Source organism: Oryctolagus cuniculus, chromosome 3 (assembly GCF_964237555.1).
Source record: "Oryctolagus cuniculus chromosome 3, mOryCun1.1, whole genome shotgun sequence".
Lineage (NCBI taxonomy): Eukaryota > Metazoa > Chordata > Mammalia > Lagomorpha > Leporidae > Oryctolagus > Oryctolagus cuniculus.
This window is the reverse complement of record NC_091434.1, coordinates 140,722,730-140,744,208: the sequence shown is the minus strand read 5'-3', so window position 1 is coordinate 140,744,208 and position 21,479 is coordinate 140,722,730. Positions and strand designations below refer to the sequence as shown.

Genomic DNA, 21,479 nt, shown 5'->3' with positions numbered 1-21,479 from the left:
TCTCCAGCACCCAACCCTTCTTGGTTCCCAAGGAATTGTGCTTTTAAAATGCACAGTGTCAACACCCCAGGGAAGTTTCTCAGCAATAAATTATAATTTCTTTCACTAAGTATTTTGTTTCAGTCACAATGGCATGCTATAATTTCACTTTTGACTCTAAAACTATCATCCAAAAAGATTTTAAGGGGCTGGCGTTGGGGCACTGGTCATGATGCCCGACATCCTATATGAGAGTCTTGGCTGCTCTGCTTCCATTCCAGCTCCCTGTCAGTACTACTGTGAAAGCAGTGGATGATGGCCTAAACACTTGGGCTCTGCCACCCATGTGGAAGACCAAGACGGAGCTCCTGGATCCTGGCTTAGACCTGGCCCAGCCTGGGTGGTTGTGGTCATTTGGGAGTGAACAGGCAGATGGAAATTCTTTCTTTTTTTTCTCTTTCTCTCTCTTTCTCTCTCTCTTCTCTCTGTCTCCCCACTCTACACACAGACCTTGCTCTGACTTTCAAATAAAAAAGAGTTCTAAATTTTAAAAAATAATTTAAAATTTAAAAAATCTGTCTCTCCATTCATTCTTTCTTCCCTCCCTTCCCCCTCATTTCTGTTACTCTTCCATGCTTCCAACCCAGAATTCAAAACTATGTCTTAAATAACATAAGCCTGCCTGTGGCCTGCAGGCCTCTGTCTCCTGGAGAAATCAAGGGTTTTTGCTAAGTCACATGTTTGGGTTCCATCCCAAGACTTTGGACCTGGTACTTTTGGGTTTGGAGCCTCAGGTACTAGCCCCTGCATCCTTAGTTAAACTCTACTTCTTGGTCCTGTTTCATCATCTTTATTGTAAGTGGTGCACTTGAAGGCAAGGAGAGAGAGAATCTTGCCAGATTTGCTGTACACACTTTACTGTTCACAAAAAAGGACCCCTCTGCTTTAATAAAGGGTGTTGTAACTGGTACTCTTTCCTCCTTTAGATAAAGTACAAACACGAAACAGCTACATTAGAGTGAATGCTCTTTTAATTGCTCAAAGAATCTCTGAAGTCAATGCTCATTACTCTCCCCAAAAGTAAGAATAGGTACCTATCACACAGATACACCGGTGTTCACTACTCTGTCTATCTTTACACATTAATAGCAAAATGAATTTGTTCTGGTTAAGAATCTCCAAGCTACCTGTTATGCTACATACAGTTTTATTGTACTACATCTTTAAAAAACAACTTCATTTTTTTATCATAAAAGTATTACATGCTCATTAAAGTGGGATATACTTGCTAATAAATCAAAGAAAACTCTCTCATTAGAAAACATTATTTTTGTTTTTACTAACACTTTTTATGACCACATATGGACTTCTAAAATATCTGTAAACTGCTGTAGGGAATATGATCAACGTGAGAAGAAAAGAACCCATACTGTCATTAGGCAGTTTCACATAATACCTGCATGAGCTGAGATGAGGCACAGTGACAAAAAAAAGTGACAATTACATGACTAGAAGAAAATTCCTGTTGGGCACCGTCAACCACAGTGAGCTCCTGGATGCAGCACAATGATTTTGCAATTTGAATACAAGGCTACTAAGGGAAGCAGTCCTTTTGCTAGTGGTTGCTCTCCAAGGAAATGAGGGTAAAGATGGTGGGGCTGGGGGTGTTATCCCCGGAGACAGCTGCCAGGCACCAGGTATTCCACAGGGTGGGGCAGGGGGAGAGTGCATGTTATAGGACCAAGGTTAAAGAAAAGGTCTGAGGCCTCAAGAAGGCAAGCACTTGCTTTCCCCAGAACACTCCTTTTAGGAACGGGTGCAAGTGTTAATCCGTGAAGGATTCATTCAAAAATTAAAATGGAAAGTAATAGAAAAGACAGCAAAATCGCAAGCACTTGATCAATAGTCACCTTGCTTTATGGGATTCCTGGGGCAGAAATGTTTGCTTCTACTACAAAAGCACATGAAAGAAAGATTGCCAGATGCAGCCTTTTTTTTTTTTTTCATTATCTATGACTGAATTAATCATAGATTATTTATGCCAAACATGAAGGCTTCATTGGTTTCTTTCAGCCACCAATAATTATCTCTTTCACTACCAGTTAGTCGGAGCTCAGGAAATTGAATAGATTTCAATCTTAATCTGAGCGAAGCATAACCAGCAAGGTAATTAGTTGTAATACAATAACCCAGTGCGTTCAAAATACGTATGTAAATCATTTTAAGATCTTTTGGATCATCTGTAGCATTTTTAATACCACTCACTGCTGGAGAGAAGTGTAAACAGAATGCGGTGTTTAAAAATCTTAGTTTCATTTAAAGAACATTCTAAATAATTTATGCAAAGTTAAGACTTACCCTTATGTAAATCTAAAAGCATTTGGCATTATAATCCCAATAGTACACTATGATTAAAACCAATTTTTCCAAGTTAAATTGCTGTGATTAAAAATAAATGAATTGCTGGATTCATTGAAAACACTTACCAATGGAAAACTGGAGGACAGAGGCTGTTGTCGTATTAAGGCCCGTGGTCGTCTAGAGAAAGGAACACACAAAAATTAGACAAGATAGGAAGAGCAGAGCAGAAAGATGTTGGTGGGGGTGGTGAGAGAAGAGGAAAGGAAGGACACATTCATTAACTGAGGTTGCACTTATCCAGTTCATAGATCACTTTTTTATCGATATGCCTGAACACAGACATATTTCCTATTCCCCTGTGGGAAGCAAAGAGGCAGGATCCTGACTGAGGCATAAGTAGTAAACTTCTCAGGGCCCTGTTGAAACTTCTCAGCTGTCTCAGACAGGGAGCCTTGTCAGGGCACTGCACATAGCCCTCTCTGCTCACCCACACCTCCTCCATCCTATTGCACCCACAGTCCTGAGACTCAGAGGGAACGGCACATTGTGAGAAGCAAATATTTGGTTCATTTTCAACTTAAGGTGTTAACCCATAAGTAGACAAGTAAATGGCACAACAGCTTGCAGGTATGTGGAAAGTTACAAGTAGCCACCTAGCCTAACACCTAGTTTACAGGCTCCTGGAAAAGTCTTGGGCAAGGCCGGCGCCATGGTGCAGTAGGTTAATTCTCCTGTGGTGTTGGCATCCAATATGGGTGCCAGTTCTAGTTCTGGCTGCTTCTCTTCTAATCTAGCTCTCTGCTGCGGCCTGGGAAAACAGTAGAAGATGGCCCAAGTACTTGGGCCCCTGCACCCACGTGGAAGACCAGGAGGAGGCACCCGGTTTCTGGCTTTGGATTGGCACAGCTCCAGCTGTTGCAGCCATCTGGGGAGTGAACCAACGGAAGGAAGACCTTTCTCTCTGTCTTTCCCTCTCACTGACTGTAACTCAAATAAATAAATAAAATCTTTAAAAAGAAAAAGGGGAGCTGGTGCCATGGTGTAGTAGGTTAATCCTCCATCTGCGGTGCTGGCATCCCATATGAGTGCCAGTTCAAGTCCTGGCTGCTCCACTTCCAAACCAGCTCTCTGCTATGGCCTGGGAAAGCAGTGGAAGATGGCCCCTGCACTCTCATGGGAGACCAGGAGGAGGCACCTGGCTCCTGGCTTCGGATCGGCACAGCTCCGGGCCGTTGCAGCCATTTGGGGAGTGAACCAGAGGATGGAAGACCTCTCTCTCTCTCTTTGGGGAGTGAACCAGAGGATGGAAGACCTCTCTCTCTCTCTCTCTGTAACTCTACCTCTCAAATAAATAAATAAAATCTTTAAAAAAAAAAAAAAAGTCTTGGACAAACAGGATGTTAAGAGTGGCCAGAATACCTGAAGCAGATGCTGGGAAGACTGTAACCTTGTAGTACTCAGCCAGTGAGTAACTGGGGGAGGGACCTGTGTTCTAGAAAATAAATGGTTTGCCATAGATCACCCCAGGTGTGCTGACTCGCTAGGTGCCTGGTCTTGCAAGATCATTAATAAAATCTTGCTTTTGCTGCACTTCCTGAGTCTAAGTCCATCCTTTGAGTGGATGGGTGGGGCTATTTCTCACAACAGCAAGGCCACCAAACAAAAACGAGGAGGTAGATGAAGGGCAAATAAATAAAATAAAATTATTTTGAAAAGTGACTAGAGGGCTGGCGCCGCGGCTCACTAGGCTAATCCTCTGCCTTGCACCACCGGCACACTGGGTTCTAGTCCCGGTCGGGGCACCGGATTCTGTCCCGGTTGCTCCTCTTCCAGGCCAGCTCTCTGCTGTGGCCAGGGAGTGCAGTGGAGGATGGCCCAAGTGCTTGGGCCCTGCACCCCATGGGAGACCAGGAGAAGCACCTAGCTCCTGCCATCGGATCAGTGCGGTGCACCGGCCACAGCGGCCATTGGAGGGTGAACCAACGGCAAAGGAAAACCTTTCTCTCTGTCTCTCTCTCTCTCTCACTGTCCACTCTGCCTGTAAAAAAAAAAAAAAAAAAAAAAAAAAAAAAAAAAAAAAAAAAGAAAGAAAAGTGACTAGAACTTGGGGACGGTGCTGTGGCTCAGAGGGTTAATGCCCTGGCCTGAAGCACCAGAATCCCATATGGGCGCCGGTTTGAGACCTGGCTGTTTCACTTCCCATCCAGCTCTCTGCTATGGCCTGAGAAAGCAGTAGAAGATGGCCCAAGTCCTTAGGCCCCTGCACCTGTGTGGGAGACCCGGAAGAAGCTCCTGGCTTTGGATCAGCACAGCTACTGCCGTTGCAGCCATTTGGGGAGTGAACCAGCAGATGGAAGACCTCTCTTTCTCTGCCTCTCCTCTCTCTGTGTAATTCTGACTTTCAAATAAATAAATAAATCTTCTTAAAAAAGTGACTAGGACTACAACAGCTAAAGGGTACAGGATCTCTTGGGGGGGAGTGATAAAATATTCTAACATAGATTGTGATAATGGCTGCATAACACTATGAATAAACTAACAATCTTGAATGTAATATTTTAATTTAATGAATAATAAAATCTGTGGATTTTTTTCCTCAGTAAAATACTACACTCCGTCCCCTGCTCCCAACCCCCCAAAACATAGAATTATGGGCTTAGAAATATCTTTCCAACGTGTTTCTGTAGTTTTCCTTAATTTCATAAAGAAGCATGCGTTCACAATTTCCTTCTCCCTTTTGAAGGAAGGATAAAATTCTCTTTAATCTTTGGAGCAGTGGCCTTAACTCTCATCCATTCAAATGAGATGGAATGAACGTTAGGTGCTCACTGTGCTGGGCTCCTGAATCCTGCAGGCTAAAGTGTGGGAAACGTTGGAGGACTCGTTCCCATGATACAGGAAGTGTGTGACAAGGTTTCTCACTGCAGCAGAAGCACTGAGCCACCTGCATTAGCCCCAGCGTGGTGGACCTGCAACCATGGGATGGTCACGTGCTAGCCAGTTCATGCAGGGCTGTGGGGAACCAGTGTGCTCTGGCAGAGTACAGGGGAGACATGACTATTGAAAGATCTATGGGGTGGCGCCGTGGCTCACTTGACTAATCCTCTGCCTGTGGTGCTGGCACCTCGGGTTCTAGTCCCGGTTGGGGCGCCAGATTCTGTCCCGGTTTCTCCTCTTTCAGTCCAGCTCTCTGCTGTGGCCGGGGAAGGCAGTGGAGGATGGCCCAAGTGCTTGGGCACTGCACCCGTGTGGGAGACCAGGAGGAGGTGCCTGGCTCCTGGCTTAGGATCGGTGCAGTGCGCCGGCCATAGCGGCCATTTGCGGGGTGAACCAATGGAAAAGGAAGACCGTTCTCTCTCTCTGTCTCTGTCTAACTCTCTGCCTGTCCCCCCCCCCCCAAAAAAAAAAAAAGACCTACGGTAGGAATTGGGAGGACAACTGGGCTTGTGCTTGAGTCACACCACTTTAAAATTCAGTGAAAAGCAGGAATGGTAATGGAGGCAGGGCAGAGACACTGGGTAGATGTGTCAGTTTTTACTCCTAATTTATTTTAATTTAATTATTTAATTAAATTTAATTTAATTCACTCCTAATTTATTAAAATCATTAGTGTCAAGGTGACAGAGGAAACTTCTTCCATATTTAATTTTAATCCCTCCTTATCCAGGTTTACCTTCTAAAAGACAACTGGTTGGCTGGCGCCATGGCTCAATAGGCTAATCCTACGCCTTGCGGAGCTGGCACACTGGGTTCTAGTCCCGGTCGGGGCGCTGGATTCTGTCCCAGTTGCCCCTCTTCCAGGCCAGCTCTCTGCTGTGGCCAGGGAGTGCAGTGGAGGATGGCCCAAGTGCTTGGGCCCTGCACCCCATGGGAGACCAGGAGAAGCACCTGGCTCCTGGCTCCGGATCATTGCGGTGTGCCGGCTGCGGTGGCCATTGGAGGGTGAACCAACGGCAAAGGAAGACCTTTCTCTCTGTCTCTCTCTCTCACTGTCCACTCTGCCTGTCAAAAAAAAAAAAAAAAAAAAAAAAAAAAGACAACTGGCTCACCATGTCCATGATTCTCTTTCCGGTCTCCCACCCTTCACCAGCCGCATCAGGGAACAATGTACAATAAAATTTCCTTTATATAGATATATATTTTTTTTCTTTTTTGCCAGAGTTCTTATAGTAAGTTCAACTCTCCGTCCTCCCTGGTTTCCACCTGGATAATTTGATCTTAAAATCCAGAAGCACAATACTAAAAGAGAATTGTTAAATAATTTCATATACATTGAACAAATGCTCTTTTACCCTCTGATTTTAGATAACTGAGTAGATTATCAGATGAGCTGCAAAAATACTTCTGAGTACAGGTTCTTTGAAACAGTGATGTCATGTAAGTTAAAAGCAACATGCTTTCTGCCATGGCTGGTGCATTAAATATGCAGAGAGTCTTAGCTTCCTATCCTGGTGGTGTAAAAAATGATGCCTGTGTCACCTGCATGGTCAGGTTCCACAGCCGTGACCTCTGCTGGAGAATAGCAAGTGGCATGAAATACTGTCAAATTTCAAATTATACAGGCTAACTGAGGGTGACTTCAGAGTTTGATTAGTCATTGATTCTACATTTTTTTTTCTTCATCAAGGAAGGTAAAGCCTGGTACAAAGGCTGACTCTCAGTTCTCCACCTTTGTGCACTTATTTTTGTCAGCTGTAACAAAGAACAGGAAAGAGAACAAGAAAACAAGAAGCACTGCCTACGAAATCTCTTCAACAGTATTTATTATTAGGTATTGAAAATTATTTGTTAATCTTGAGTGCAGATATGTCACTTTAGTCTAGGAAGTTATTAAGCCTTCATATCTGACATTCTGAAAACAGAAGTGCCATTTACAGGCTTTTGATAAATAATAGAGCAATTATAAATGTCTGATGGAGTACTTTTTTTTCTGCAAAATCTCAGGGCTCTTAAGTTATCAAATGGACTCCAAACTCAAGAAAATTAGTACGGTAACTACATGAATCTGAATAATTCACTGAAGCCCACGCTGTCCACTCTACACCTCTACCTTGCACAGTTTTACTAGGTTTGATACCATTTTAGCCCAAATTCACCATTGTTAATGCATGGAATTATTGAATTTTTGAATTTATTAATTATACATTTATTATTGAAATCATGAATTTATTCCATGAAATCACCATGGAAAATGCATTTCCATATACGTGAGAATAATTTAGTAAATAACTTCTTTTACAAAAACAGAAAGTAACACACCTCGTTTCATGTTGAATCTGAAACAACAACTTATTAAGCAGTGGGTAAATGAATTCCTCTCTACCATTATTTTGAATCAACAAAATGAATGAAGTTCAGTGTCACCTGGAATTTCGAGACTAGAACGAAACGTGTGAGGACAGAAGACAGTACTAGCAGAAGCAAACCTACGGTATGCTCAGAACATAGCAGATCCTGCCTCTGACCAACTTTAGCTTTTATCGAAATGAAATGGCTATTGAAATCTACAAAATGGAGATCTTCTTATAAGAATTTTTAAAAAATAAATGCTGGAGTCAGCGTTGTGGTGCAACGGGTTAAGCTGTTGCCTGCCATGCCAACACCCCACATGGGCACTGGCAGGAGTCCCAACTGCTCTGCTTCCTATCCAGTTCCCTGCTAACGCACCTGGGAGAGCAGTGGAAGGCAGCCCAAGTGGTTGGAACCCTGCCACCCATGTGGGAGACCTGGATGAAGCTCCTGGCTTCTGGCTTTGGCCTGGCCCAGTGCTGGCTTTTGGGGCCATCTGGAGAGTGAACCAATGGATGAAGGATCTATGTTTCAAACTCTATCTGTAACTGCCTTTCAAATCAATGCATTGATCTTTTCAAAAAAGAAAGTTAAATCCTTAGCCTATCAATAGCCTTTGCCTGTGGTTCTTTGTTTTACAACTTCACTAAGAATTAGATTTATGAAAAATAAGAATGTACATTCTTTAAAAAAATGATGTCTGAGGATTGATAACATTCACCAGTTCTCATGCACAACACATTTGACTGGATTCAGGTTTTCCTGTTTTTTTTTTTTTTTTTTTTTTTTTTTTTTAAGATTTATCTTTATTTCTTTGAAAGGCAGAGTTACAGAGAGGCAAAGGCAGAGAGAGAGAGAGAGAAAGGTCTTCCATCCACTGGTTCACTACCTAAGTGGAAGGGCCAGGAGTTTTTTTCCAGGTCTCCCATGCGAGTGCAGGAGTCCAAGGACTTGGGCCATCTTCTACTGCTTTCCCAGACCATAGCAGAGAGCTGGATTGGAAGTGGAGCAGCCGGGACTCAAACTGGAACCCATATGGGATGCTGACACTGTAGGCGGTGGCTTTACCCACTACGCCATAGAGCCGACCCCTGGATTTAGTTTTGAAGTACAACATAAATGGTTGTACTAGGGCAGGCGACATGGCACAGTAGGTTAATCCTTCGCCTGTGCCGCCGGCATCCCATATGGGTGCCTGTTCTAGTCCCAGCTGCTCCTCTTCCAATCCAGCTCTCTGCTATGGCCTGGGAAAGCAGTAGAAGATGGCCCAAGTCCTTGGGCCCCTGCACCCATAGGGGAGACCAGGAAGCAGTTCCTGGCTCCTGGCTTCAGATCGGCACAGCTCCAGCTGTTGCGGCCATTTGGGGAGTGAACCAGTGGATGGAAGACCTTTCTCTCTGTCTCTCCCTCTTACTATCTGTAACTCTACCTCTCAAATAAATAAATAAAATCGTTAAAAAAAAAAAAGGTTGTATTTTGGCAAACATAATGGTAATGGATAAATGAATTCCATGCTTTTCACTTGTTTTTGATCTGTCTTTGATAAACACAACTTGGGTACAATACACGGCCAGCTCTCCACATTTGTGGATTCTGCCTCCACAAAACACGGTTTCAGCCAACTGCAGGGAGAAAAGTTTTGGGAGGAAATGCATTTGTACTGAACATTTGTAGCCATGTGTTTTCTTTCATTCTTTCTAAACAACACGTGACGATTACTTAAATTTTATTGGATATCATAAGGAATACCTAATAATAAGAGATGATGTACAGTAATAGGGTCTGTGCAGGTTATATGAAAATACTCCATTTTATATAAGGGACTCAAGCATCCACAGTTTGAGGAATCTGCAGGAATCCTGGAACCAATCCCACCTTGGATACCAAGGAGTGACTGGCTATTTCTGCTTCCGGGAAACCAATAAAGTATAAAAATTGTCAGAGTCAACTGTCGACATCACCCTGCTTTTATCATGTTTTAAGATGAATTGAGATTTTTCTCAATCTGTCTATTCCCTTTGACTCTGAAGTAAAAACTCCATCTTGAGGAAATACTTATGATGGGGATATAAACTTGAATCCTTTTTAAAATATCTCAGATGAAGATAAGCATTTTGAATATTTTCCTTTTTAGTTCATAGGCTAATATCACATTAATTCTATAACATAATCTAGTACTAGCCCACTGGGTATCAACTTTAATCTGGGATACAGTGAAATAATCAAGAATAAATATACATGTAAACATATCAAATAAACTTTATATTTTAGTTTTCATGCTATAGAAATCTGAATTTTGGTGTTGTGTAATTAGATGCTTTTCTTTTTTTCTTTTTAAAAGGATTTATTCTAGTTATTTGAAACACGGAGTTACAGAGGAGAAAGAAAGAGCTCTTCCCTCCACTAGTTCATTTCCCAAACTACCTCAACAGCTGGGGCTGGGCCAGGCCTAAGATAAGAGCCAGGAGCTCCATCCAGGTCTCCCACATGAGTGGCAGGGCCATCTTCTGCTGCTTTCCCAGAAGCATTATCAGGGATCTGGGTCAGAAGTGGAGCAACAAGGATTCGAACCTATAATCATATTGGCTGCTGGTGTCACATGCGGTGGCTTAACCCACTGCACTATGATGCTGGCCCCAAGATATTTTTATTTTCTTCTAATCAGTAGAAACAAAAAGAATTTGCCACGCATTTCCATTAATACTACTGAATAAGGGCACCTTATAAAATAGGCATTTATTCTAAGCTCAATTAACTACGGCAAAAATTTAATTTTGTTTTAAGGTTTATAGATAATTAATTCAGTCATGGTACATCATTTAAAATGTACTGGCAAATCTATTTTTTCAAGAACTTTACTAGCAGAGTCACATTTGTCTGCAGGAACGTTATACGATTTTTGAGACTTGAATTATGAGCACCTATTATTTTAATTTGCATCCAATTAATTCTGTTTGTGTTCTAATTTCAATTCAAAACTCTTCAATTCATCAATGTTCTGAAGCTTGTATCTTTAATAAATTAAATGTATCTATTGCCATGAAAGGGGGTATTCAAGCAACATAAAATAAAAGCCATGTTACAATAATTAATTGGCTTTCGCATTTTGATAACTAAATCTTCCTTTAATTGCCTATCTATGTTTTCCCTTTCCTTTGAAAGCAAATCTTTTGGCACCTTTTAAAGTACACGTTTGTTTGTTTGTTTGTTTGTTTGTTTGTTTTGACAGGCAGAGTGGACAGTGAGAGAGAGAGACAGAGAGAAAGGTCTTCCTTTGCCATTGGTTCACCCTCCAATGGCTGCCGCGGCTGGCGCGCTGCGGCCAGCGCACTGTGGCCAGCGCACTGTGCTGATCCGATGGCAGGAGCCAGGTGCTTCTCCTGGTCTCCCATGGGGTGCAGGGCCCAAGTACTTGGGCCATCCTCCACTGCACTCCCTGGCCACAGCAGAGAGCTAGCCTGGAAGAGGGGTAACCGGGACAGAATCCGGCACCTCGACCGGGACTAGAACCCGGTGTGCCAGCGCCGCAAGGTGGAGGATTAGCCTAGTAAGCCGTGGCGCCGGCCTTAAAGTACACGTTTGTGAACACAATGTGTGACAAAGGAGTGAAGGATGCAACCAGAGAACAAGCCTTGAAGTCCAAGTTGAAAAGCAGAAAGGCACAGGGCGAGAGATGTTACAAGCAGAGTGCAGGGCAAAGCAACGGAGCCAGGGCAGCACCCATGTGCTGCAGTCATAGCCCTTCAGGAGTAAGACACGAGTGTAGTCCTCCGGTGGGGAGGCTAAAGGCTCAGCAGCCACAGGCTGAGAGCTGGTGCTTCCAGGGCTTTCAGCCCAGAATGCCAGCAGCAGGGGCTCATGAATCTCAAGGAGGGGACGGGAACTGCTCCAGTGCAATCCGGCACCAGCCAAAAAGTACTGAAGGCACTGGTGCTCTTTCAGTTCCAAGCTATCGAAGTTCCTCAGTGATTGGGAAGCAACAGTGAAAGATAATGCGATAAAACTAAACATCTAACATTTTTGAATATAAGGGGAAAACAAGGACAATTTTCAGAGCATGGCTCCGTACAAGAGTGTGGAAAGTCAATTTCTTTTAAGGAGGTACCTTTCTCTGAAGGGAGGAGAGAACCTCCACTTTGACTATGACCTTGTCTAAACAAGATAAGAGTCGGAGAACTCAAGGGGCTTCCATAGCCTTGGAAACTCATGACTGGTGCATAGGGAGATTACTGATGCCATAAACAGGAGTGTCAATTTGTAAAGTCAACAACAGGAGTCACTGTGCACTTACTCCTCATGTAGGATCTCTGTCCTTAATGTGCTGTACACTGAGGCTTAATGCTATAATGAGTACTCAAACAGTATATTTCACTTTGTGTTTCTATGGGGGTGCAAACAGTTGAAATCTTTACTTAATGTATACTAAACTGATCTTCTGTAAAAAAAAAAAAAAAGAAATTATCAATTCCCAACTTGACTCTCACTGGGATTAAACATGACAATAGGTCTGATCTGATTTCATCATCATTTAAAAAAAATCATCTATTATTTTTCACTTTATGTTTCTGTGTGGGAGCAAACTGTTGAAATCCTTACTTAATGTATACTAAGCTGATCTTCTGTATATTAAGATAATCGAAAATGAATCTTGATGTGAATGGAAGGGGAGAGGGAGTGGGAAAGGGGAGGGTTGTGGGTGGGAGGGACGGTATGGGGGGGAAGCCATTGTAATCCATAAGTCATACTTTGGAAATTTATATTCATTAAATAAAAGATAAAAAAAAAGAAAAAAAGTCAATTTCTTTTTAGGTGTGACATGTGTGTTTCCATGGTATGTCATATAACAGGGTGCTTCCAAAAGTTCATGAGAAAATGGAAGCAAAAGATACATATTTTGGTGCAAAATTTTTTGAAATATAAAGAGAGGTTTTCAAAACAGTTCGTGGAACACATGCATCATGGGAAAACCATGCACAGATTTCAAGTGGTTTTACGTCAGAATAAACTCACCTTTGAATTCTACTTCTCCACCAACTTTTTGAAGTGTCCTCATACATCATCAAACTCAATTTTTTTAAGAAGCCATCTCATCACAGCAAAGCATCATGTTTAATGAGATCTGTTGGCATTGTCAATTTTAGCACAGAATTGTTTATTTTTACATCTGAAAGCAGATGATAAAATCACCCCTCCCGATTGTGAGATACTTCACATGGGACTCATCAGTAAGGCGTCCAGTGCTCACCTGTGCTACAAGACTGTAAGTGAACCTTTTGCTCAGCAAATGGCACAATGGCATACTGGGCATAGATAGCACATACGTACCAGCTCCCGTGGACCATAGGGCTCACAGAAGGTGACGGCGTTGCCGTGCATAATCGCGCCACACTGCTCTCCAGTCTCGCAGTTGCTACAGTCAGTCCTGCAGGAACGGAGAACACATCCTAGTCTGAGAACCACGTTGCACAGGATGGCTTACTGCTCAGGTTACTGGAAAGAGGGGACGGTTACTGCTGTCCAGCCTCAGTCAGCACTTCGAGGGAAGCCACGCGAGTCTGTATTATGAGATCAGAAAGACCTGAAGACACATCACGATCCTTTCATGTACCTGGATTTCAGAGATAACAGAGATTTTAGTTTATTACGTAAGTGGATATTACCTTGTAATTCCCTGTGATGGGCAAGTTACCTAACGTCGTCTGAAAAAAGGAAGATAACCTAATATCATACAGTTCTGAGGATTAAAGGGAGAGTGTATATAAAGCCAGGAGTACAGAACCAACTTCAAAATAGGTATTTAATAATGAAAGGTGGTGTTGTCAATAATTACATATAACACATAGTAGGCCCAGAACAATGATGTTCACAAGTATCAAAAACAAGCAAAGGAATATCCACTCATATAATGAACTAAAAAATCTGTATCTCTGAAACCAAAATGGGTCTTACAAATTTGAAACCTCTTCTTCTGTGTTACGGCCAGTATAAATGTTTAAAATGATTGTCCTTAAATACATTTGCCTGTATGTATCCTACCTAAGAATAACGGAATCAGATTATATTTAATCTACATATTTGTATGAAATAAAAACAAATTGAAGCAAATTGTGGATACTGAGTTATTTTAACCTTGCAAATAATCAGCTACTTGATTCTGATAAAAAAGAAGTGGCTAAAAATACTAGGGAAAGATTTTAAAAATAAATTTATTTATGCCTATGGAATAGAAATTGAAGGTGTGGATATTCGGGATTTGACTTTGCATACTTGCAGTAACATTTACAATGTTCTGCATTATGGCATTTCAACCTACAACCATTACACACCTAAGGTGCAGCAAGAAAGATCTATGTCTCCCCTGTCTGAACCTCAAGCCACATAAGAGCTGTATTTCACGCAGAAAGAACATTTTCAATGACTTTCACATTCCAAGTGCCAAACTCTGTGGAAAGGGCACCATGCCCTTTGTTTCAGAGATCGTTGTGTTATGCCCTTTCAGCTGTTTGTTAATTTCTGCAAAAGGAAGTAGGAACTTCCATCCAAGCAGGAAGACAAAAGAGTGAGGAGATAAGGTGGCCCATAGAGCTACGAGGCAGAAGAAAAAAAAATAAGTAAAAAATTGGGCAAAAAGTGTTACGGATCAAACAGAACTTGGCTCACCAAACGTGTGCAGACACCTCAAGTTAACACTTCATGGATCAATGCTAGTGGTAGATGGATTATGGTGGGGGCTTGACCTAATTATGGCAGCCAGGAGGTGGCCCAGGGGAAGGTCTTCAGGCCATGGTGGGCTGAGGGGTGCCCTCAGAAGGCAGTTCTCCAAAGAGGGGTGATTTGTTCAGCGGAGTTCAGCCCAGCGTGCTGGTTTCCTGGCTTAGCCTGTGATGGTTCTGGACACCCGCTCTGCCAGTGCTTGCCTCCACCAGGCTGCAGACCAAGGGGGACCTGAACTGTGAATCTCCAAACTTGGAGCTGAAATAAACCTGTTCTCTCCCCAACAAGGTCCTCCCAAGTGTTTTAGTTAAAGTAAGGAAAAGCTGACTGATACGAAGTGTAAGCATTCCTGTATTTTACCAAGTGAAGTAGTGACTGGCATTGTTTTAATCTTCTGAGTTGTGTTGCCAGATAAGGGGACCACTAAGGTCAAGTGTCTTTTAATTTAAGAAAAAAAGAATTGTTGTAATTTTATTTATAATGTATCACACAGCATCACAAGTCTTAGCAGGAGATTTAAATCCCCTCTGGATTGTTAGGAAGCAACTGCCTAATAAAATGTCCTTGCCATCAGAAGAGGTGCAGTAGAAGCCTCATAAGGGAAATAAACCGTCTCCTCATCATCATTTGCACTGTGTTGCATCCTAGAAATATTTGCTGTTGAATGAACAAATGAAAAAAAAAGACAATTTCATAGAGCTATGATTCAGAACTAGGTCTAAAGACCCTTAGCTGGGCACTTGGCACATAGTAGGCATGCTGTGTTAGCCGACATCGCCATCATCATCATCATTCTATCTCACAGATTTCTACACTGTCATCTGCTCCAGGACTGGTGTATTTGGGGTCCCCTCCACCCCCAACCAAGAACCTATTACATGAACACATTACTACCATTTTCTAAGTCTTTAGACTGGGTGTGGATGTGATAACAGTACAGAGAAGTAGTAAAAATTTTAGTGGGTTTCTATCTTTAGTACAGATGAGCCCTTATGAAACGGCTTGGGAGAAACACTAACGTTGACAAAGACAACAAATGACAAAACGGTTCAAATCTCAGCTCACTACCTGCCACCTGCCTCCTGGGACTCTCAAGGGAAAGCTCACTGTTGATGTGAAATCTCGGGCCTCCTGTGGCACTTTCTATGGCAAGCTTTCCATCTACAAAATGAGCAGCAGTTCTCTAGCCCACAGTATATTAGAAACATAATATCTATATGAGAGATATAGATTACAGGCACCCTCCTCCCATAATTTTGATTAAATGGCGTTCAGGCAGAACTTGGATATATGCACATGGTTTAAGGGAAATTTTGCCCACAGCCTGAAATTACAGAACCAATGAACAGATAATGGATGTTTGATGTATCTGGAGACTAACATCCATTTTGCAGAATAACAAGAATGAACAAAAGAAAAACACAGGAAGAAAAGCAAAGAGATACAGCACTACTCTCAATGCACCTTAACAACCCTTCTAGACATCTGTGTTCTTCATGGTGCTTTGTTATCTCCAGGACTTTACAAATTTCCAGTATGATGTATTTCAGATAAGGAACACTCAATCTGTAGATTTAAATTATCTTCACATATGTAATTGATATAAAAATCACTAAGGATGGGGTTTATATACTTTTTTGTTTAAGGACGACTTCAAATCACAGAGCATATTTTACACCTACAGCACATCTCAGTTCAGACTGGTCTCATTTTGAGCAGTCAACATGCCCACACCACGCTGGACGGCACAGCTCATGGGAACTGGGGACTTGGAAGCTGACTGCTCTCTGGTTACGCTGACATCTGGAGATAACAAGCTGAACTTTCGGGACTTCATGGGGCTGACATGACTGTCTCAGGATCTGCCTGAAATCAGGGGAGTGCATGTTTTCAGGAGATGTGGGAATGAAGAGGGCATTCAAAGTAAAAAGAGAATGGGTCCAAGAGTAGATCTCCGGGGAAGAATCATATCGCCTCGTCCGGTGTGTGCAAAGCTCTGATCTTCATCACGACTCGTCAGTGTGTATTAATCCACCCTACTTCCACTTGCTTTTCCATGAACATTGGCAGTGGGTTCATCATATTCATGTTGCTAACCAATATGAGCCACCTATGAAGGTGACTTGTGTGAATCATAATGTCACTTTCCTAATACTTTTTTTCTATGTTTCAGGGTAAGCATTGTACATCTGCACTCATGCATGGTATCATCAGAAAAGGATGATAGGTCATAGTTTCATCATGAACACAATGAAGCCTGCTATGGTTTGAAGATGATTTCTCCCCTTTAAACTCATGCTGAGATTTAATTCCCATTCTGAGATATTAAGAGGTGGGACCAGGTGGGACCCTTTAAGACATGATTTGGGCTCTTCACTCATGAATGGATTAATTCATTCATGTGATTAATGGGTTGATGGATGGATGGGTTAATGGGTTATCTCAAGAATGTGGTTGCTGTTTCAGCCAGTTTGGCTGGTCCTTCCCACCATTCCCTGACTCACACCAAGTGATGCCTGGACTGTGTCTGGACTGTGCTTGCAAGAAGGCCATCTTCAGATGCACCTGCTCGACCCTGGATGAGAACCATGAGCCAAAACACAGCTCAGCCTTCGATCCAGCCTCGGGCATTCAGTCACAATAGCACAAAATTCACTAAGATTATTTTGCTGGATACTGTGAGAGCCACCGGTGGTCATGGTTTCCCAGATGAGAACAATGATCCAATGCAGAAAGACAAGGTGAATTTTCAAAACCTACCGATACAAATGAACATTACAGTTCCAAGAGAATCATTCCCAAATTTAAGGCGATTCTCAAGTGCCTATGTGCTCTTCCAGTCCTCTCTTCCTCACTTCCTCAGAACTTCTGTATCTGACAGCTTAATTTGGTTGAGTGGAGTTTGGTATTTTAAATTTCTTTTTTATTCAAGAACCAGAGAGACTGGGATGGAGGTGGGAGTGGTGGTGGTGGAGATAGAGAGTAAGCATCCAAGCATCTATGCACTAGTTCACTCCCTGGTTACCAGCAAGGGCTGGGTCAAAACTGCGAGCTGGAAATGCTATCCAAGTCACCCGTGTAGGTAGCAGGGGTCCAGCTACTTGAGCCATCGTTGCTTCCTATCAGATTCTCCATGGCCAGGAGGCTGGAGTCAGGAGCCAGATCTGGATATCAAACCAGGTATTCTGATGTGGAAGCTGCCCCTTGAGTTAGATACTGAACCCCAAAGGACACTGTCTATAAGGATTCCCAGATTTTGAAGTTTTACTCTTCCTTTAGGAAAACTTCTATAATTCCTAAGAACTAGGGTACACACAATTTGCTACACAGTGAGTGGTCCAATTTTCTTTAGTCTCTGAAAAACAAAAAAAGCCCCCAAAACAAACAAAAAAGCCCACTGCTATCTGTGGCTGACATTTAAATCTACGACCTCCCAAGTGAATTTCTATCTTACTTTCTCATTCTCTGAAGAAAATATAAAGTTAGGTGAAATATTCTCTGGAGATCTGGGGGGAGAAGGAAGTTTTAAATGATCCCCCCCCAATTAAGCAGACTGTTGTTTTTTCAGTTTAAAAAGGAATGTTACCTCCCTGGCTAAGCATTAGAAATGAATTGCTTCTCGGCCTACTACAACAAGTAATACCAACTGTCTCCCTCATCTAAGAGACCTTTCTTCCCTCTTTTTCCTATTTCCCAATGTGAAACACACAACGTAGGCATCCGACAAGCGCCATGGCATATATGAATTGTTCACCTCAAAATAGATTCTGCGCTGAACAGTACGATTAAAAGGCATTACAAGGAATGCTTCTGTGATCCTCAAAGACCATGCAAAGCCTGAATTTACTGAACCCTCTCTGGGCCTATTTATCACATGCTTAGGCTCCACCTGCAGCTGATCTATTATTACTCGCATTCACAGACCATTGAGTTAGAGGGGACTGGCAATATCACTGCATCTCATCACCCCTTATTATACAGACCATGGCTCCTGGTCCAACCTTCCTCCCACTCCACCCTTATGCAGCCAGCAAGAGAAAAAGCATTCCAATCCTATAGAAACAATGAGCATTTCCAAGAATGTCATTTTTTTTTTACTTTCATAGTTTATTTTATAAATCTACAGTGACTTAACAGTTGGTTTCTCATTTATAGGATAGGAGGATTTTGTTTTGCCAATGAAAAATGTACAAACGTAAGAGAACTGACACAGACTTCATGGAAAAAAGTAGGAGTGAATCCACTGGACTCGTGTACCTACAATCAAATGTAATAACTCCCTGCTTAGATACATCCTTAGTTCATTCATCAAAATCTATTTTTTAAGTACACTATCATTCTTTTAACTAACAAACAGATAAAAGAATCAGTAAATATGAAGGATTGTACTTGCTGACCAACAAAACTAGGGCCAAACCATAAACATAAAAGAGAAAGAAATGCTTTGAAGCAGAGTTTTGTTTTTTGCTGTTAACAAGTTCCTTGGTGGTTTGCAAGCTTATGACATTGGTATTGGTTCTCTATCTTTGTTTTTTATTACTTAGCTGGCTGTTTATGTCTTACAACAAAGACTCACAGGTGATGTGCCCTTCAGCAGTATAGAGAACACTTGTGAAGGTATCATTATGCCTTTTATCCTGAGTTTAAAATGATTAGGCATGAAGCCACGCCCAACTCCCTGTTCAGCAGGCACACAAGAGACTGACGGGGGCCTGCAGACTGGGGTCCCCACACGCCCTAGTGACTCAGAAGGGCTTTCCGGTTGCAGGAAAGAACAGCAGCACAGATGAGAAATCTGGGCTCCTTTCCACAGCCAGGGATTTATGAATGGATGGTGGTGACAGCATCCTGATAGCAAGGAATAAATAATTGAAATATTATTTTCTCAAGAGTAAGCTAATGACAAAACTCTTTACCTCGTTTTAGATCAGGGTGAAATCACTCAGCCTTCAGCCAGGCACTCGGCTGAAACAAGTTAATCACCTGGAAACTCACTGACAATCAGTTAGCATCAAATTCTCACTGGAGATCTGGGCCATTTGTCCCCAGGACCCAAGGCCTCCTCGTATCTATCCATAATTTATTGCCATGGAAAGGGCCATGGTCTTGTGCTCAGCCTCACAGGAAGCCTTCTAGGCAGAATTATCTACTCACCAGTATTTCTGAACAGGGAGAGTCAAACAGTTTGAACGATGTTTGTTCTAACTATTAAAAAGTACCTTGATATTGGATAAGAAAAAGAAAAACAACTCCTTTAACTTCCTGACCCAGAGTGTCTCTGGCCCCAGGTACAGATCACATCCTGTGTGCTGACAAAGCTGACAGGTGAGTTTGTAGACAGATGCCAGATCAGTGACAAGAATCCACCAGCATAAATGAGCCCCTGCACAGGCCAGGGGGCACTGGGCCGTCCACCGACTTTTGCAGAGACCCCAGAGCTCCTCGTACCTTCTACTGAAACCTCAATAACCAGTATGCTCAACTTGTGAGTGTATTTTATAGTAAAGAGAGAAGGCTTTATAATAAAGAGGGTGGGGCCGGCACTGTGGCGCAGGGGGTTAAAGCCCTGGCCTGCAGTGCCAGCATCCCATATGGGCGCTGGTTCTAGTCACGGCTGCTCTTCTTCCAGTCCAGCTCTCTGCTATGGCCTGGGGAAATAGTAGAAGATGGCTCAAGTCTTTGGGCCCCTGCACCTGCATGGGAGACTTGGAAGAAGTTCCTGGCTCCTGGCTTTGGATTGGTGCAGCTCCAGCCGTTGCGGCCATCTGGGGAGTGAACCAGTGGATGGAAGACCTCTCTCTCTTCTCTACATATCTCTGTAACTATGTCTTTCAACTAAATAAAATAAATCTGAAAATAAATAAATAAATAAAGAGGGCATGACTTTTGGCTTGAAAGCAATTTTCATGATCATTTTCAGAGTGAAAGATCAAACTTTAAACAAGTAAGTGTTTTTTTAATCTTTTTCTCTTTGTGGGGGCATTTTTAGAAAAAAACATGAGAAAGTTCACTTTGTAAGACTGAGAATGATACCACCTTCAGCTATGTCAAGCCTTTTCTTTTCTCCCCTAAGGAGCTAACACATGGTTTAAATGTGAAAATAACAAACTCCATTTATAGCTCATTCTTTCTCATTACTTCTCACTGAGGAAGGTAAGAGAATGCTTCTGATTTCACCAGGGATTTAAAAAATGTGATCGCTTCTTTGCTAATAGGTAGGATGACACATGTTATTTGGGTTAAAAATAACCCCTCTCAAATCCCACAACTGCACACACTCTTCTGACCTCCCACTATGGTGAACTCCACTATATGCTGTCTGAAGAAGTATTTTCCCACTCGTTTCTAATGTGGTACACGTTTCATTACGTCGAGTAGGCTCTTACTCCTGTCATCTAACACAGAGACTAAAGAAGGAAATAATAAGTATTGAGACTCACATCCCATCGTATTAGTGGGACACTCGCTGGTTAACCTTTCTAAGATAGATGAGACTTTTTCCCCCCAGCGCAATCACATCATGATAAAAGATGAGGAGGAAGGAGGGGGAGGAAGCAAGAGTGGGAAGTTAGAGGAGAGTTTCGTCATTAGAGGAAAAAGTTAACAACCGAGAGAGAGTGAGAAATAGAAGAGAGGGCTGAAGAAACCAAAAGGCGGGCGAGTAAGAGAAAAAAAGAGAAAGGTGCACCTAAGATGGACCACTCAACTGCAAGCATCAAATCGTAACTCCACAGTGCAAAGATAACACAGATATACCAGAGTTCCTGGCCAGAGTGCAATGGCATCAGAGAAAGTATATATTTAGCCTGACTTTCTCATCTCCTCACCATCTCCTGTAGTCACCTGCTCCTAAAAACAAGATGCAAGGCTTGTGCTCCCCTTCACCAGCGCCACCTGTCAGGCTCATGGCCCCTGGGCCTGCTGGACACTGAACAACGTGGCCACACTTCCATCCAATTTCTTTCTCAGTTTCTGTGTTTGTGGGTCTCGCTGCATCCTGATTACCTGGAAACCCCACTTGGTCTGTGGCTCTCACATTTGGCTACTGAGTGGTGAGGCCCCTTTGCTTCTGTCACTTGTGGAGGGTGGTGAACTACACCGTGCCCTGACTTCTCTTCTCATGAGCTAAGCTGTCC

General features: G+C 42.6%; 1 protein-coding gene across 3 annotated transcripts in view; it reads right to left on the bottom strand.

Annotated features, from left to right (window-relative positions):
* RELN (reelin) overlaps window positions 1–21,479 on the bottom strand; it is a 538,293-nt gene that overhangs the window by 243,978 nt on the left and 272,836 nt on the right. For all 3 annotated transcript variants that reach the window (XM_070071183.1, XM_051849694.2, XM_051849695.2), the window contains exons 7-8: window positions 12,955–13,051; window positions 2,466–2,517 (exon numbers count right to left, since the gene is read on the bottom strand). In XM_070071183.1, the coding sequence (XP_069927284.1) occupies window positions 2,466–2,517; window positions 12,955–13,051 (149 nt within the window). The remainder of the gene's footprint in view (window positions 1–2,465; window positions 2,518–12,954; window positions 13,052–21,479) is intronic.